At 34.0% G+C, this 20,135-nt stretch overlaps 1 protein-coding gene across 2 annotated transcripts in view; it reads right to left on the minus strand.

Moving 5' to 3' along the window:
- LOC149801489 (myosin-IIIa-like) overlaps positions 1 to 20,135 on the minus strand; it is a 122,015-nt gene that overhangs the window by 71,644 nt on the left and 30,236 nt on the right. For both annotated transcript variants that reach the window (XM_089955655.1, XM_089955654.1), the window contains exons 7-10: positions 17,104 to 17,209; positions 14,060 to 14,179; positions 11,977 to 12,085; positions 7,498 to 7,617 (exon numbers count right to left, since the gene is read on the minus strand). In XM_089955655.1, the coding sequence (XP_089811781.1) occupies positions 7,498 to 7,617; positions 11,977 to 12,085; positions 14,060 to 14,179; positions 17,104 to 17,209 (455 nt within the window). The remainder of the gene's footprint in view (positions 1 to 7,497; positions 7,618 to 11,976; positions 12,086 to 14,059; positions 14,180 to 17,103; positions 17,210 to 20,135) is intronic.

The raw sequence follows: 20,135 nt of genomic DNA on the forward strand, positions 1-20,135 counted from the left end.
AACATCTTCAAAGAATATTTGCATTTCACAAGTATAACCTGACTGTTTAAAATGTCGTCTTTTATAAACAAGAGGCCCAACCGGAAATGAGATTGCTTACCTGGCAGAATTTTGCATAATAGTCAAATGTAGGAGCAGTTGGCAAAGAAATCGGAATAAGTAGGACCCCATCTGTCAAAATGTCTTTAAATTCTGTTCCGTTTTGTTCAAACAATTGTTTGAAGGTTTCTCCATGTTAAGGCATGTTTATCTATATTGTACATAACATCAGCATCAAGGCTGCCATATTTGATGGCTGGTTGGCATCTTTTATATAAACATGAAAATCCTTCATACCAGGATGCTATCATTCTGGTTAAATTCTGTTGAGTGATTTTGTTTTTATAAGAATTCCATTTAAGATTTCTCTATTTTTTGGGATGGTGGGCGTATCTGAAGTTGGAAAGGAATCATTTTTACAAACTTTTAAGGCCTTTAACCTAGGCTGCTGTCAAATTTGGTACAAGTCTCAAGTGTCGATTTTGAGACGTCATTTGAAGTTGTTTCTATACAACACTCCCTCAATAACTCATGCCTTGATAACCTGCTAACCAGCTTATATATAGAGCAGGGTCAAGCATAGATCCTATTTTTAAAACATGAAAATACTTTAAAATGGCCCCATAAGTTGAACATGAGGAAAATCATAATCAAATTTGTAACTGAACCCTTTATATATATCAATTGTTTTAGCATCAAAAACAGTGGATGGTATCTGGAATTTGGAGGCAATATCATGAAATTCTCAACTTTTGATATATTCTGTTACATTTTTTTCCAGACCACATTCTAAGTACACTAAATAGCAATATTCAATGAAATTTTGATCAATGAAAATATCACTAATGCCTACTGATAAATAACTTTAACAAAAATAATGACCAATTACCATATTTCATGTTATTTTTCATACCCTTTAATTTTTCGTACACCATCAAGCCATAAAAATAATAATTAATTCTATCATATTTTTTCATACACAAAATTCAATATTTTTTTGGTCATCCTATTATTTTCCATACATAAAACGATCTACTGTGAAAATTTACTTTTGCCAAAGTGATAAAAAGTATGGCCCTTTAAATTTTACAGCTAAGAGATAAAATTATTGTTTTAGTTGCATTTTTTTATGTCTATTATTTTTATTTCATTTTGTTAAAATTGAAGACAGGTTCCCATTTCAAACGGATTCAAAAATATACCTAAGTTTGATTTAGGTACATCAAATGACTAGGGTATTGTTTTGCTAAGCAAGTTATGAGTAGTGACTAAATTTGGACATGTTTTTACCTGAAGCATCAAATAGTGAAACAGGAGATTTACGCAATATAACAATTGTCATTTATAATCATGCATGCAGGTCATTGATAATTTCTTTCTTTTATTATTGTATTTCACTACACACTATTATGTTTTCATGTGCATCACATTTCAAACGGCGTCAGAAAAAATCCTGATGTATGAATTAGATACACAAAACGACCAATTTATTCTTTGCCGAGTATATCTGGCATAATAGCATATGAGAAATATAGATATGTTTCCTCAATGAAACACAATCCCGAATTATCTGTCATCTTTGCATAAATGTGTATCTGAGGCATCTAATAATGAAAATAAAAAACAAAATAAGAAATATTCACCAATTATAAGTGTGCAGAAAGCCTTTTGCTCAGCTTACTCGGAAAAAGCAACTGTTTTGTTAACTGAGAATCTATTTACATTCATTTTATTGTCCTTCTTTGTCTTTTGTATCGGCAAGAAAATAAAATGATTGATGTATTTGTTCTGTTGTTGTCATTACAATATATACAGTGTGACCCCGCTATAACGCGCTCCGTTATAACGCGAATTCGGATATAACACGGTCGTAGCATGGCTCCCGAAATTTCATATACATGTATTTTTCTTGTGCACAAAAAAATTTCTTAAAAAGTACGAAAAAAATGTAAAAAGTTGCTTATCATTTTGGGACAGAGATCGCGTATGAATAAAATATGCACGACGATCGTGGCTTGGCTCCTGAAATTTTATATGTATTTTTCTCGTACACGAAAAGGTATTTTTCTCGTACACGAAAAAGTACCTTTTCTTTCTTCTTAAAAGTAAGAAGAAGAAAAAACCGCATAAAAAGTTTATTCTGGGATCGCGTAGGTCTTCGCCAATGTCGCAAACTTGGATTATTTTTCCTTATTGGCTGCAAAACATACCATATGGCTTTTTTATTTGTTGGCGACATTGTTGGCTGTTTAAACTTTTATATACAACCATTGGTTTGGAGTGCAGAAATTCAGAGGCCCCATGAAAGGAAGCCGCAAACTGGATATAAAATGCACTGAAATTTGTCTATTGTTACATAAACAAATTCTTTGTCTATACTGACAAACCATCAAAACAGTGCACTGTTATATCATAATCCGCTTATCCTGACATCTAGCATGAGTTCTATATGTTGTGAAATATCCGCTTTTTTGTTGTTGACATTTCTGGTAATGGTTGTTGTTGTTGTTGTTGTTGTGGGGTTTAACGCCATTTTTCAGCACACGATAGGCTATACATGGCGGCCAGTATTAATGGTGGAGGAAGAACCCGGAAAACCCCGGAAAGAACCACCGACCCACGAGAAGCTACTGGCAAGCTTTCTCACATGCCCACATTGGCTGAATCTTAGACTCGAACCGCCGCAGACAGAGGTGAGATGGCAGTGATCCGTAACGAAGAGTGCTTTAGACCACTCGGCCACTCGGGGCCCTTCTGGTAATGGAGATCAACTGGACAAGGCATTCTCTTGTAATCTGTCTTTCATCGGATTTTTGGCCGCTCGCTAGTAATTAATATATTTACAAAGACTGGCATTTGTGTGTGGATGGTAAGTAAAATTCCTCTTCTTTTCACTCTGAATTAAATCCTTCAGAACACTCACGTTTTCTGTAATAATCTATGTCATCAGAACACCTGCGTCTCTATCATCCGTTGACCCTTTGTTAATTTTCAGACGCATGCGTAGAAGGCAGCATCACGCTGCTACCATAAATGTAAAAAAAAAAAAAAAAAAAAAAAAAAAAAAAAAAAAAAAATTGGTTTATTCAGCAGGCATGGAGGGACAGTAACTAGAATACATGTAGTCTAAACGACGGCCAATTCCTTTTAAAAATGTATCCAGATAAAACAGTTTGCTGAAATTTCAAAGGAAACACATTACCTTTGAAGCACCGACTGTTATGAAAACGTACTCAGCAAATGGAAAAAAATCCCACTCTCATTCATGCAATACAATTATTTGATGTTGCCGCCACAGTAAGAAATGAGCATTGGTTTGGTTCTCCAAAGCTGTTCTTTAGTGGCGACTTCAAAAGCACATGCACCCTTCATCAAAGAAAGCCGACTACAATCTTTCAATAACAGCAAAGAAGTTTTCTTCAAAGGAAGTCAGTACCAAACTGAAATAAAAGTGATGGAATCTGATGGACTTTTGCATTTTCCAATGTGACTGGAACACTTTAACTGTGCTGTGAAAGTTTACTTTTTGTAGGGAAAAAGTTTATGCCAACGGCAGCTTAAAACGCAAACTAACTTTTACCAACTTCAAACGTACTTCAAAGTAAATGTGCTTCATCATTTGTTACGTGATTGTGCTGTTTTTCCACTGAATTCAGACCAATATGACCTGTTGCAAAATTAGTGAATATTTTAAAGCTGTGTATGCATATTTTCGATGGAATCACTTGTATTGTGGACTCAATGTATATGATGAGGTTCGCAGGTGAGTACACTGCGTTGATACTCTGATCATGCTATACATTAGACATTTTACATATGAACAGTATTCACGTGTATGTACCAATTCATGGTTCTCTAAATAAAGTAAACTATTATATGACGTCTTCTCTCTTTTCACTACAGGTGTATTTCTCATTTAATATGCATTAATTCAAGATAGCAACTGTGCCGACGAAGCACGTATTTTACCGCCCGCATTTATTACTTCCCCCCACAAATTTTTTTTTGGGGGGGGTGAGGGTACATTTTCTTCAGCTAACTGACTTGGTTGCATATAACACGGTTCGGTTCATAACACGGTCAGATTCTATGGCTCCCAACTACCATGTTATAGTGGGGTCCCACTGTACCGCTATTCATTAACAGCTGGACAACATCGTTAATGAGTGCTCTTGATTATGTCAGTCAGTATAACAAAGAAACATGAGCATTTGAAAATGAGTTCAGAAGCCATTTGAGTTTATTTATCCAGTAGAAACAATATCCCAGTACAGGAAGATGTGAAGACCACAGACCATTGTCTCAATACAGTAATGCAGTAAAAACTATAAAAACCCAGTTAGCTTTAATCATAAATGCAAAAGTCATTGACTCCGTGAGTTCAATTTATATATAGTTAATATCTTCAAAGATACTGGTCTGTTCGTGCTTGGGCATGTTTTCATTATTAAGTTTCTTCAAACCCCTGCCAAAGGAAGAGACTTTTATCCCACCACCACCTAAATGCAAAACACCAAACAAAAGGTAGAAAAGACAAAGGTGAAACCCATTACCTGTCTGTTACTCTAGTTACCAAGATAGCCAATGTAAAAGATCATACTGAACTGCACAAATCAAATACTGCTGCGGCAGTTAATGCCATCATACCAAAAGATACTATTGAAAAGGTGCCCATTGTTGCTGAAAAATTTCCTAAGCCTGCAGTAGACAAGCTGGACTACAGCAAAGATATGTGAGTTTTTGCAAGAAATAAATGTCTCTACTTTTTTAACAAAAGGAAATCTAGTCTTGCTGTGCAAAAAGCAGTGACATAATGCACAATGTTTTGCAGGTACACAACAAGGCACACATGTACATGTTGCGTTGAAGGCATGGAGTTATCTTTTTCTACAATCTGTCACAGACTGGTTATCTTGAAAATACAGGTAATTTGTAATGGGAAGCAAACAATTTCATCAGAAAAGGCTGTTTACTGACAACTAATCCCAACTCAACTATAAAACTAGTATTCAGCCATTAAACAGCACCGCTATCCACCCTCCTCCCCCATGGTCTTCTCAAAGTAAAGCCAGGATGGCCCTTCTTCATTTTTCAGAAGTTACTCGGTAAGTCATGCCCTCACTTAAGGTGTGGTCTATGTTTGAATTACCAAGGGAGAGGAGTATTTAGTATCTTATTGCATAATGGCATCATTTGTAAGAACCTACAAGGCCCTCATGACAAGATCATTTCTTTTAAATCGGGTAAAATTTTATTGAGCAGCTTCTGTGAAGACGCGTTAAGATCTGATATTTATGAACAGTGACCATATATACTGGCAGATGGGGGTCATTTGTAAAAGATCAAGAGGCTTTTTCATCAGGATGCTTTGCGTTAATTTTGACTGAATTTTGATAAGCAGTTTCTTAAGCGAAGTCATTTAATTTGTTTATAATTATTTGTATAGTCTGTAATGGCAGTTACAAATGATTATGAATCAATGCATTTAAAAAAAATTGAAATGCCTTATTTGGATGCCTTCTATTCAGTTCGGTTAAATTCTGTTGCGCAACTTTTGAGAACTTGTTTCAATGTTTTTCTATTATTGGTAACAGTAGCCATATCTGAATGTATATAGGCATAATTTTTCTTTAATTTTAAAAGATTTTCATTGCAGAATGATTTCTAGTGAATGTGATAAAATTTTGTTCAGCAGTTTTTTAGAAAAAGCTGCTTCGAGATTCTATCTATTTTAGTAATGGCAGCAATGTCTGTGAATCGACCAGCATTTTATTTTCAGAACTATAAGAGAAAGAAACCTAGATGCCTTAATGCTACGGTGAATTTTAGTCAAAATCTGTTGAGTGGTTTTGGAGAAGTTAAATTAATAAATTATGGTTGATGAAGCACAAGTGACAATGGACAACACATCACAGACATGCTGGACAACAAACTTAGCCTCTTAAGCAAACTGTGACATTGCAGATAATCTAACTGGCAAAAAAAAGCCTGAACCAAATGCCTGCTAGATGGCTCTTTGTTATGAAGCCCCTTTCCAAGTCGATTTATGTAATCAGAATAATGAAACCATGAAACTGGATTTCAGTATCACAAATACCAACATTTTATCTCAGAAAATACATTTCACCATGATACATGTATGGTCAATGTAAATTGCATCTGGAAGAAATGAAAAATATGAAAGATATGAAAATCTGCATGTATATATTTGTCAGTCAGTTTTCTACATGTACCATAAATATTTGTATATAAGTTGAGTCCAACTAAAAACTGCACAGACCCAGACCCATATTGAATAATGTGCTGGCAGATCTGGGCCTTTGCAGTCTGTTAGAAGTAATCAGTAAAGCAAACAACACAGACTCTCAGCCTCATAGACACAGACATAGACACAGCCTCATAGACATAGACACAACCTCATAGACACAGACACAGCTTCATAGACATAGACATAGACTCATAGACATAGACTCTCAGCCTCATAGACATAGACATTGACTCTCAGCGTCATAGACGTAGACATTGACTCTCAGCCTCATAGACATAGACACAGACACAGCCTCATAGACATAGACATAGACACGGCCTCATAGACACAGACTCTCAGCCTCATAGACATAAACATAGATTCTCAGCCTCATAGACACAGACACAGACATAGCCTCATAGACATAGCCATAGACACAGCCTCATAGACATAGACTCTCAGCCTCAGATTTGCCAGCACATTATGCAATAGCAGATCCTGGTCTATGTTGTTCACAGTTGGGATCAGCGTATAAATAGGTATATATAATACTAACTAAGGTCTCAATAAAATGAACAATAATTACTGCATTTTATAATTCTGAATATAAACTACTGTTAATTAATACATCTAGCAAGTCAAAATTTAACCCTTAATCTTAGATATATAAAAAACTCTAAGTAATCACTCTTTTATGTACACAGTGTTTAAATAATTCCAAAAATCTACATGAAGGTATGATGCTTCAAAACCTGAGATATCCTGGAAACTAAATCTTAAGATTCACAGCAAAAACAAACTTGAGACATCCTGAAATTTAAATCTTGAGATATACAGCAAAAGTCAAACTTTAGATATGTTTTATCTTTAAATATGCAAGAAAACTAAAATTTCATGTCTGAGGAATTGCTCAGGTTACTTTAAAAAAAATGACTATACTGCCAATATTATAAATCACTGTAATTATAAAAAGACTACTTATTTTACAGTTTGTTTTATGATGAAAATATTTTTTATTTTTAAAATGTTTATAACAGGCCCCAGAAATGATAATAACTGAGCTTAGTTTAACCTGAACTTGCAAAGAGCCCTAACTTTTTAAGCTTGCTTACATGAAATTCGTGAAAAATCTCTTGGCTTAAAGTGCATGCCTTGGTCACAATATCAATTCCTCCAAAGTTCTTGGTACTGATTTTAATGTTTATTCTTACCTACTTCCATGACTTCACTGAGAGGAATATTGTCTCTAGAGGCAAGCAGCTGGTTGACCTTATTGACAATCCAGCCAAACAGTCTGCCATACAAGATCTTCGCCATGGCATCTCTGGCATCTGTACGAGACACACCATACATGAAATACAAAGTATATCAGAACAAGCTCGAGGTGAATGATTGACATGAAAATTACATGCACTCTCAACCAATAATCTTGTTACTAACCCCTCCAAAATAATGGTCCTGCAGAATCTTAGCTAAAGCATCTGGGCATTAAAAGTAGCACACGCAAAAATCATCATGTACAAATGACAATGATAGAGGTCAATGATTCCTCCCAAATTACATAACTTGTGAGAAATATCAAACATAAAAACGACCTGTTGATAGAACATCATCTCATCTGCTGTTCAGTGTTCTGGTCCATTCAAGGGATGGTGATTCCTACATAACATATATATTTACTTTTAAGTTCAGTCTGACTGCTAACAACACAGACCCTAATCTGCTTTCTCTACGGTTCGTGCCACAAATTAAAAAAATTCAAAACCATTCCAGACCTGTGCCAGACCAAAAATACAAAATTTTCAATCTTCAAAATTTTAAAACATTTGTTGATCTAAGGAGGTTAAAATACTGAAAAATTCCAAGTAAAATTTGAAGAGATGAAAAGTTAAAATTTACGCTACACAACTATATTCATATACTAAAACTTTTCCCACCTGCAAAGAGCAATCAAGCTACAGGTTTCCACAATGGTGAAAATAAAAGTCTTTTCTTTTTCAAGACTTTTTAGTCAGTTTTCAAATTTTTCCAGACCTGGAAAAACAAATATCAAATTTTAAACCTTTTCCAGACTGTCAGATCGATGCAGGAATCCTGCTTCTCATAATGTGACAGTTGATCTGGGTCTATGCAGTTGGACCCAACTTCAAATCAAGAACATATATTGCATTTTCTTCATCTTGAAGATAATGCTGTGCCAAATTTTGCACTGTCTTGTGTATGTTATATACATTGCTGTAACTTGTTAAACAATTACATCAAGATAATAAACTGAAAATCAAATTATGACATACTCATATGATGGAAAATACCGATTAATTCCAACCCATAAAGAACAGAACCCCCCTTTATATCTCCTATTGACCTCACAAAGCAAACCACCAAGATAAAGAACAAAACCACCCAAATGTGTCCTACTGACCACATAAAGCACACTATCAAGATCTACAACAATGAGATTTGCATGATCATTACTCGAGTCCTCAAAATTTAAGCAGTTATATAGCTGGTACATATTTTGCTATTATAAATATATACCACCCAAGTTGAAGTTAAAATTTCTTTATCTATATCCCCCCTCAACTCCATCAATAGCAACATCTTCATATTTTTCCTTCCTTTTTTAATTTGTTGACTTGCAAGTATACAGTAACATGTTTCTGCTTATCTGTTACTGAATAACTGACATTATTACAATATTGTATGTACAATTTTCTTTTAATATGTCACTGGTATGTTTCAATGTTTGCAATATTATACATTCATTAATCATGTCAAGCACATTATAAAAGTATATATTATTGTTAATGAGTGCTCAAAATAAATGTATGTTTGTTGCTCAATCCTTTATATCTCTTGTTTGATTGAATCTATTTTGCATGATGCGTTTTGTAAATAAATACTAAATAAACCAATGCACACTATCAATTTTTTTCTTCTGTTAAATATTGATTATGTAATGTGTATTCATGATGCATCTTACCGCTGTAAAATGTTCCCTATCCCTAAGTCAGCCAGATATCAAACTTGTTTGGTTATTTAATATTATGCAACACTTGAATGGGGATGAAACGGTTAATCAATATACTGATGTACTGATACTTTTTCCATATCGATATCCATAATGATAAACAATTGAAGAACCAATAATGATACTTTTATCTATACAAGATACTTCAGTCATCAGCAGTTGTGAATAACTATTAGTCATTTGCCTTTATACTTTTTAAATTGAGAATTCATCGTTGAAAAACTACTAACAACAACCAGTCACCTTCTACAAATTAACAAACTCAAGGTGACTAATTCACATGGTTTGAAATCTGCTCATCTTCCCTCCAATCAAAAATAGTGTCTTGGCAACCTAACTTGTCACTACCTGCCTATCCAATTCCATGCCGATTATTTTATCCCGTCAGCATGCTCAGTCAACAATAACATATCAACATAAAGAAGACATTCCAATATTTGTTCTCCATGTATGATTAAAGTACTTTAATGATTCCCCACATTTACATGAAATTTATGTTGCTTCACATAGTTTCTACTGGGATCGAACTGAATGGCAACACTTCCAGCATATCATGCAGTGAATATATTACATTCAATTCTGATTGGTGGTTATTGTTTGTTCAAGTCCAGAGTAAAACAACCACAGTTCAGATCTGTAGCTTATTCATTGTGTGACACACCAAGAGTATCCACACTTGATCCAAACAGATTCAAAGCAACAGAAACACTTTGTGCAAAAGTAGCAATTAATAGATCTGTAAAATACTTAAAATCATACATGGGGATCAAGTATGGAATGTCTATTGTTATGGTGATAATCAGTGATGGAACATGCTGATGGGATTAAAAAATTTAAGAAATTATTGACAAGGGGTCAGACTCCAAGCGGCAAAAGTCCTACATTTAGTTACATTCCTAATCTGTAGATGGGAAGTGGTTGTTGTAATTAATTTCATTGACAGAAACGAGCATTCATTGGCCATAGTAGTTGTTTTGCACTTGCAAGAATAATGTCAGTATTAGGTTGCTAGTCATCTCCTCTTCCAAAGTCTGAATTGTTCTTGATAAGATTTTCCTTGCATGATGAAACTGGTAATAAGCTGATTTAAAAGCATTCAAGTGGTACAAAACATAAGGTGTGGTGACCAAAGTGAGTCCTAGTTGTACTTTAGAATATGGTCACTTATAAACACAATATTTAGCACCAGAGTTCAAGACCAATCTTATTAACTATTAAAATGATTTTCCACATGGATTTCTTCACCTCATGTTACAATATATATCAAGTGAAAATGTGTATAAATTGGGATTTGGTAAAGAAATAATTCATTCATGTTTTAAATCATTCTCTGGGAATCCATTTATTATCATGGTTTACAGGTGTGTTGTTGAATTTGTCAGATATAATTCAACATGATTTATTAATTCACTAGAATTACTAAAGAGTTCATTGACTTCTGGATTATACATTACTTTTGAATTTTGTGAACTCATTCAAAGACATTCTAGACTGCATTATTGTGCTGTACAGGACACTCAAGACTACTGGAATTCATTTGGAACATTCTGTATTTTTTGACTTGTGATAGGACCCTTAGAATTATTTGGGATTTAATTCACAAGATCATTAAGTGTTTTTCCAATTTTCATTTTTGTATTATAGGGAAATAAATTGCTTTTTGATTTAACTACATTGTTGGCTTCCCTTTCTTTCTGTTATGTATTGTAAGACCATGAGTCATAACATACATTTTAAGATATAATTTAGACATGCAGAGTGAACTATTCATGCACATAATAATTTTATATGTATTCTTGAAGAATAAACTGTGTCAAGAGATAATTTAAAGACAAAAGTTTACATATTAATCTAAAGTTTTCAAGTCAAAATGTCAATCTGACTTTCCATTTAGGAGGAGTAACAATAACAAAATGTTAAAGATGGCTGCTATGGTAGCCATATTAAATGTCAGACTGGCACCATTTTCATTGAAGACCAACATGATATCATGAATAGTCTTTCAGTGAAAACCCATGCTGAAATGACCATCCATTCAGAAGTATCAATAGGATTTTAAAGATGTTTGCTGTGGTGGCCATATTGGATGTCAGCACATAACCAGTTTTACTTCAAACCAACTAGGCAACCTAAAAAGTCTTCTGGTAAAAACTCAATGTTGACATGACTTTCTGTTTAGAAGAAGCGATAACAAGACTTTCAAAATGGCAGCCATGGCAGCCATGTTAGGCATCAGACCAGCACCATTTCATTCATGATGAACTAAATATCATAAAAAGTCTTTTGTAACAAAATTTGCAAGATATCTGAACTACACTAAATCATTTAGGACCATGGATGGACATCAGATATTGGATGATCGACAACAGACAAATAGGCTATCCCTAAATCTCTTCTGGTCTATGACTAACTTAGCTAAAAATGGCTTGTGGGGTTGGGTTGTTACTCTGTACAAAAGATAAGATGATGTACACAGCATGTAATATGGATTTGTCACCAATTATTAAGCTTAAACTTACATGTCTGTTATATATTTTCTTTGTTATGTCTCGTAATTAATTGAAAAAGTGCATATATTAACTTCATATGCATTTTAGAAAGCACACTTCTATCACACAGAGAAGAAATTTATTTTAATGTGCCAACTTAAGTAACCCACCATCTGCTTGTTGTTTTGAGTAGTGTCGCTTGACATGCTCTCCACGGGTAATAGTCACAATGGATGTTAACGTCCCCGAGAGTTCCTGAGGATCCACTTTCAACAAGCTCTGAAAATGTATTGTCATATAAAATAGACTTACTTTTCTATTAAATTGCATTAAGTCACATATTAAATGTTTCACAATTTGAAGCTGTAAGACAGAAGAAAAGATCTGATTCATTCCTCATATGCCAGGTCCTTTTGATCTTATTTCAGTCTGTGTATCATCTGGAGCTATGCTGTTTGTAGTTTGCATTAGGAGTAAATGAAGTACATTCTCAAGGTCAAGCTTGGTCAAATTTAAGAAAGTAAATTTTGCCAGAAAGTACTTCTAACAGTATTTTATTAAAGAAATCCAACTGGTCATTTGGTTTAATAAATGAAAAATAGTAAGTTTCTTACAATTTTAAATAGAGTACCTACCCCATGAGGTAAACAAAGCTGAGTTGCAGTAAACATAGTAGAATTTCCGCTCTTTGCAAGACATCATTGGCAGCAGTCTTCATTTAACACTATCATTGCTTATTATCTAAACCTGTGATGTTGTCAGCTAGTCTCAACATATGTTCAGGACATCAAACATGAATAGAAGACAACACTTACACAATTTTTATCAAATCTGGGTATTCATTTTGTCTGTAACTTTTATGTCTGGTTTTTACATCAACTTTTTCAAAACTAAAAGTAGCATTGAAAAAATAATGACCTAAAGCTGGCTCAAAAAGTTAACATGAAATCTGTCCATGCAACAAACAAATCTGGACCCCAGACACTCATTGGAGTATTAAAAGATTTAACTTGTCAAACTGCAACTGATATCAACATGAGAGAGAGAGAGAGAGAGAGAGGAAAAAAAGGTTTATTCTAGGAAGAAAAAGCAACAAAGTTTAGAAAAAGGATGTATTCATCAAACTCTTTAAATAAAATGCATCTTTGTTTCATAAACTTATCTGCCTCTATTTGCTTATGATTATAGTTCTTAAATAGTTCAATGTCAATTTTAATTCAACAGTTTGTTACAATTATTCCTTTGTTAACATTTAAATGGTCATAGTGTTGACTGCCATGGGCAACCTAAGAAAATTTGATTAATTATAACATTTTTATCACATGACATACTGAAACCTAATAAAATAACAATTTTTTCAATGAAAAAGCTGTAGCAACAAAAGTGTGATAATCATACATTATTCATAATCGGTAAATAACAATGGCCTATCAAACACAAAAGATAACAAAAGTGAGATAATTGCACCTCATTCGTAATCAATTTTTTACAATCATGGTAAGCTGGTTAAGTGCAATTAAAAGACGAAAAGAAGTTTAAATTTTGCAATTTTTTAATAAATAATTTATACATATCATTTCACAATCATTCTATACTTCTATGTTGAATAATTTAGCATAACATAATAAAGCATGCATAACTACTGATAATTTTTTCTATCCAAATAAATAAATGACTAATTTACTGGTCGTTAAGTTATTGATTAAAGATGTTCTCATATAAGAGTTTGTTTTCTGATTCAGCAACTTGTACAAGTACATGTATGTTGACGATTTCATCGGTTAGTAAAATTATTCATCTTCTTTCGCATACCATGTATTGAAACGGAAGCATGTTGTTTGAAAAATCTTATTAACATTACTTCATTTCTCACATTAATTATAACAGTAAAAATTGTTTACTACATGTATGTCCAATGTCACTGACCGGGCAATTACATTAAACAGCAAAGACCCTGATTGGCTGTCGCACATTGCAATGGCTTATCAGTGTCTATGTTGTTTGTCCTACTGATTACTAATTATAAACTGCACACAGATCTACTACTCTATTATGGGATGGCAAATCTAAACCTGTGTATTTAGCACTTTGATTCAACCTATCAGTGAGTATATATGGACTACTGATTCAACATCGTGTAAAATACTGTGCAAAAAGTATTTAATATCAGCTCTCTCATTCGATGAATCACATCATATTATGAAAACATAAAATATTTACAGCCTAAGAAATCTGACAAGGACAATATCTTACAGCCACAACGTCCATCACATTCTGGTCCTGGATGTATGCTGCATCTTTGTCATCTTCTTCAAAGCACAGATTCCCAAGGTGAAGGACAGCAGATACGATAGTGAACATGTCTTGTTGCTCCTGAAGCAAAGCAAAAGCAAAGTGAATTGCAGTTAAGTTGAAATGGTTCTGAAAACCGTTCTGGAGTTTTTTGATACAGCAACGCAAGCTGGTAATTTAATGCCAACACAATCAGGGTAAAGTGCACACCATGGTAAATAAGTATTGCTGATGCAATGGTAGGATTCAAACCTGCATCCTTTCAGTCACAAGTCCAGCATGCAAAACGATGAGATACTAAAGTACAGGTGAAAATGGGCTTCTTGAGATCTAAGCCCAATTTTCTCAACTATTTTCAGAAACACTTTTAAGGAAAGAAAGATGTCTCAGTGAATGTTGAAGGTATTCATTATCTTTTACTTTTAAGATCTATACCTTTTCTCCTTCTGGTGATAAATATATGCAAGTATACATTGCACAGAAGGTTATGAAACAGAAAGAATGATGACTATAATTAAATTTGTTTATGACACAAAAATTTGCTACAATTTGAAATTGACAAAAAAAGAAAATATTTTTAAATAAATAACATCCTGTCATTTAACAGTGTATTCCAAACAAAATTATTTTACTATTAGTTACATCAGTGTAAATAGTATGAGAAACTTACAATAACATATTTTGATCTCCTCTTTTTTATGGCTATTACATAGAAGTATTTATATTTTTCAACAGTAATTGACATATATATATATATATATATATATATATATATATATATATATATATATATATATATATATAAGAGACCCAAGGTGACATGAGATCACTCACCTGGCTGATATAAGTCTAATAGGCAAATGCAAGATCAGTTGATCAAGAAGCCTGGGTCAGAAGGATGCTATCTGTTGAAACTTCTCCAATGTTTTTGATTATATATGTTATAAAAACAACTAATTCAAGGTTTCCTTATAATTCTGTATGTTCATCAATATCTGACCACACATCATAATCATTTGTCCTATGTTATAAAATCCTTATGCCAGAATGATGTGTGTCCAAGTTAATCAAATTTGTGCAGCATTTATTCTGAAACATTTTGTAAAATATTTTTAATTGTTTTAGAAACACATTTATATTTGAAGCTGGAGTAACATCATTTTAATAAATCTGAAGGCATTCAAGTCAGAACACTTTCTATCAAATGAGGTCAAAGTATGTCAATTAGTTTTTTAAAAGTTACTGAAGGTTTTTATACTTTTGTTGTTGTTGTAGGGTTTAACACCATTTTTCAGCAAAAGATAAGTTATACATGGCAGCCAGTAAAACTGGTGGAAGAATAACCCTGGAACACCCCAAGAAGAAACATTGACCCACGAGAAGCTACTGGCAAGCTTTCACACATACCCACATTAGCCGAGCATGAGACTCGAACACACGCAGACAAAGGTGAGATGGCAGTGATCTGGAACGGTGATCACTTTAGACCACTGGGCCACTCTGGGACTTTTTTTATACTTTTGTAAACAGCAGCTTAATTTCCTGGCAGATTGGTATCATCTGGGCAAGCATAAAACCCTTTGTGACATTATGTTTCTCCTAAAAATTTGATACAATTCCGCTGAGTGGTTTTTGAGAAATTGTTAAAAGATTTTCTAGTTTTTGCAATGACTGTTATAGTGGACTGGCATCATTCGTACTCGTCTTTATGGTCTTCATAATCTAAGGGTTGCCAATTCACTTCATACACTATCTAAGGGTTGCCAATTCACTTCATACACTATCTAAGGGTTGCCAATTCACTTCATTCCACATCAACCCCTGGCATAAGTAGCAAGCAAAAACTGTGTTTTGAGCCAGTGTCCATCTTGAGGATGAAGACTTGCTGTAGATAGCAAGCAAATCAACAGACCAATATGACATTTCATAACTTGACCTGTTAGGTTATCAATCTAGTCACTTCCATGATATTCACATGCCTTGACATGAGAGAGAGCTGTGCATAAAAGGTTTAAATTGGATAAATTTACATGTCACATGTATTGTTGTCTGCAGTTGTTGCCAAGATTATCCTGATTATCAATCATTCTGATCAGCTTCTTTCAGTTTCCAATCAGACAGCCAATAAACTGATATTATTTGGGCTAGATATATGCCACAGGTCATTGTGGAACAAGGTGGATCTATGACCTTTGACTAGCAAAGATGCATGCCTGGATGCTTTCTGTCAAATTTAATCAAATTCTCTTTAACAGGTTTTGAGAGAAAAGTTATTTTTAAGTTTTCCTAATTTTATCAATGGTGGCCCTGATAACCCATGTTAGATTATCACTATCTCTATGAACTTTAGGTTTTTTTACACCAGGATGCTTTTTGCCAAGTTTTGTCAATACTGATCCAGTAGATTTTTTTCTCAAGATATTGGAAGCAGCAATTGTTGATGGATGCCAGACACTTATAAGATTCTTTCTGTGTTCTGTAACTGATGTCACAATTATTACTGTCAACATTCATTGACATTTTCTCAAGTACAAATTCTAAAAATACTAACCAACACAATCAAAACCATGATCACCACCATTACTGTTAACATCTTTAACATTACAGTCACTGTCATCAACATCATCTGAACAGCACTGATATTATACATTATTATTGTCATCATCATCATCATCATCATCATCATCCACAAAATATACTGTCCTTGTAATCAGACCATTAGCTGCATTGTTATTTCTAATGTTACTATTATCATCATCATCATCATCATCATCATCATCATCATCATCATCCACAAAATATACTGTCCTTGTAATCAGGCTATTAGCTGCATTGTTATTTCTATTGTTGCTATCATTATCCTCATCCTCATAATCATCATTATCATTGTCATCATCATCATTATCATCATCATCATCTACAAAATATATTAAACTTGTAATCAGACCATTAGCTGCATTGTTATTTCTATTGTTGCTATCATCATCATCATCATCATCATTTACCTCATCGGTGAATCCCACAAGATCCATAGCATTCTGAAGCTCCTCATAGTTGTTCTTCAACTTGTCTTTACTGTGTTTGAGTGATCCTGGTCCATTTCTCATATACCTGTGGAAAATAAAGCAACAATAGTATCAATCTTACTCAAGAAGCATCACAAGACATAGGTATTATATCTGAGCTATAGACCACTAAGAGTAATGAAAATTTATAGTTGGTGTCACTTTTTAAGTTAATTATCTATCTTCGAGAACACCCCCACCCCATACACATTCAGCCATTGCTGATGATATTTTTTGTAATGTCATAAGACGCTGATGACTCTTTCATAATACAAGATCAGGGTTTGCATCTCTAGCCCTAGATTAAAGCATTACCAAAAACACTTGCAAATTTGACCCCTAGGTAAAAAGCTTCATCACAATTTATCCCAAGTACACCTCTCCCTCGATAACTCGCGCACAACTGGGTCCACAAACATAGACCACACTATAAGCGAGGTGCGAGTTACCAAGGGATTTTTGTGCCTTTTAACTTTTCTTTAATTCCACCTCCTTTTTTTAAGTCAAAAGACATAATTAACGTGATAATATAAAGGAGGCCAGCTTTTAATTCAGTGCAACAATACAACAAATACTTTCGCAAGTCAGTTATCAAAACACGGTGGGCACTTACTTAGGTTGTCAGAGAAATGCTTGCGGACATAGCTGTTACAGTAGATTGGCGCATTTTATGTTTAATTACAAGAGGACACAATGCACTTATAATGATTACACTTAAAAGGAACTAAAATATGGAACTAGAACTCAAATTTCAACTCATAACAAAAAAATTATTTAATTTGTATTTATTTATTAAAGTACTGCCTCCATTTTCATTGATCAAAATTTCTTTACATATCATTAATTGCTGTGTACTAAGAATGTCGTTTGGAAAGAAAATGCAAAAATTGTACGAGTTATTTTTAAATTTGATATTTCATAGTGTTGATTAAAATTTTCAGGTCCAATCTACTGTTTTCAACGATAAAACAAGCGATACATCAAAGTTTCCGTTACCAATTTTGATCGTGATTTTTTTCAAGTTCAACATATAAGGATAATTTTGGGGGGTATTTTCGGATTTAAAAAATGGGATCCATGCCTGACACTGCGTTATAAGCAGGTTCACGAGTTATCAGGGCGCGAGTTATCGAGAGAGTGGTGTATCAAGAAACCATATTTTTTTCAGGTAAAATACTTTTCTTCAAAATTACTTAGTACCTACATCAAAATAATATGTTAGAACTACTACAACTGCACAAATCCAACTCTCCCTAAAATGTTTTAGCTACAAAGCTGAAAGTTATCCTCCCACCTAGGCAGAAGTTAGAGTGATAGAGTGATCACCCTTTGATAAAGGGATTGGAGCCAAATCCCATGAATACTTTAGTAAGTACTGGAGTGGAAGGCATGCTCACTATAAGGTTTTAACTTCAGAAAGACTGGGAGGACATATGTGTATTATGATTGGGTAAATACTATTTAAGAAGAGGCGTGATGTCCCTCAATGTAGTGGCTCAGTTGTTCTTAAGCACCATTTCAGAGTTCACACTGGGTCCTCTAAACAACCTAGATAATAAGTGTTCAGAGCAGACAGGAAGTCTGACGCCTGATAAATGGAAGCCTGTTCTTGGCAATGAAAGCTGGAGTTGACCCATCATGTTGGAACTGCATATAGTTCAAGTCCACTGACAGAGCATGTATTTCACTGATTCTGCCTGCCATTCACTAATGCATTGAGAAAGCAGGTTTTATATGATAGGTGAACCAATGAGGCTCCTGAAAGTGGTTCAGATGGTGCCTTGTTCAGCCAGGTCAGTACCAGTGACAGATTCCAATTTGGGCAAAGAGCCAACATTTGTAATCAAAATTGGACAGGAGATGGGATACGTCTTTGTTTTATCCAATATCCTCTCTTCAGTGATGATGCAGAGTGTCAGTGATTAAACAGTAACCTTTAATTGTGATTGATAACTGTTTCTCATCAAGGTGCCATAGTAGGAAGTTAGCTATTTCAGGCACTGATGCCCACAGTGGTAATTGTGTTCTTGCATGTAATGGCACACCACTGTGTGAAGATTTTCCATTTGCCCTTGTATGCTTTTAAAGAGGAGGGCCATCTTGTTTGAGCCACTACTGGTAGTGATGAGAACCATTTTCTCCTGACAGCTTATTTAATGTGATCCAGATATGCAGGTTCAACATCTCTGGGTTGGAATGAAACACCTGCCATCATGCCTGCATGAGCAGATGATGAAATACCTTGATCTTCCTGGAGATTTCTCTTGCGAGATTGATGAATCACTGATCCATGATTATTCCTGTTGGAATGGAGCAATTAGGATGAAGTGACACACTGATTCTCTTGCTTTCTGTATTACCTTCAGTCATATGAAAAGGGATGTGCTGATACACATCTTGTATAACTGAGCATAAAGTACTATGTCTAAGTATTAGCATCAACAGATATAACAATGCACTGTTAAGATGGTTTGTCAACATGAACAGAGGATTTGTTTATGTAACAATAGATAGATTCAGTGTATTTTAGATACAAGTTTGTGGCTTCCTTTCATGAAGCCTTTGAACGTATCCACTCCAAACCCCATACTGTATATATATGTTTAAACACCCAACAATGGTATCACACAAAAAATTGCCAGATGGTATATTTTGTCGCCAATATGGAAAAAAACTGCAAGTTATGACACTGCAAAGCCCAGCGCAATCAATGAATATATTTTTTCCACATTATTTTTTTCATACTTTTAAGAATAAAAAATATTTTTATTTTTATTTTTTGTGTATGAGATAAATATATGCATATGAAATTTCAGGAGACATGTCACAATTGTCATATGTTAGAATTCATACACAATATCTTCACCAAAATGATAATTAACTTGCACATGCTTTTTTTTCATACTTTTAAGAAGAAAAAAAAAGAAAAGAAAATTATGTACCAGAAAAATACATGATATGAAATTTTGGGA

Source organism: Sinohyriopsis cumingii, chromosome 4 (genome assembly GCF_028554795.1).
Source record: "Sinohyriopsis cumingii isolate HCF-2022 chromosome 4, ASM2855479v2, whole genome shotgun sequence".
Taxonomy (NCBI): domain Eukaryota; kingdom Metazoa; phylum Mollusca; class Bivalvia; order Unionida; family Unionidae; genus Sinohyriopsis; species Sinohyriopsis cumingii.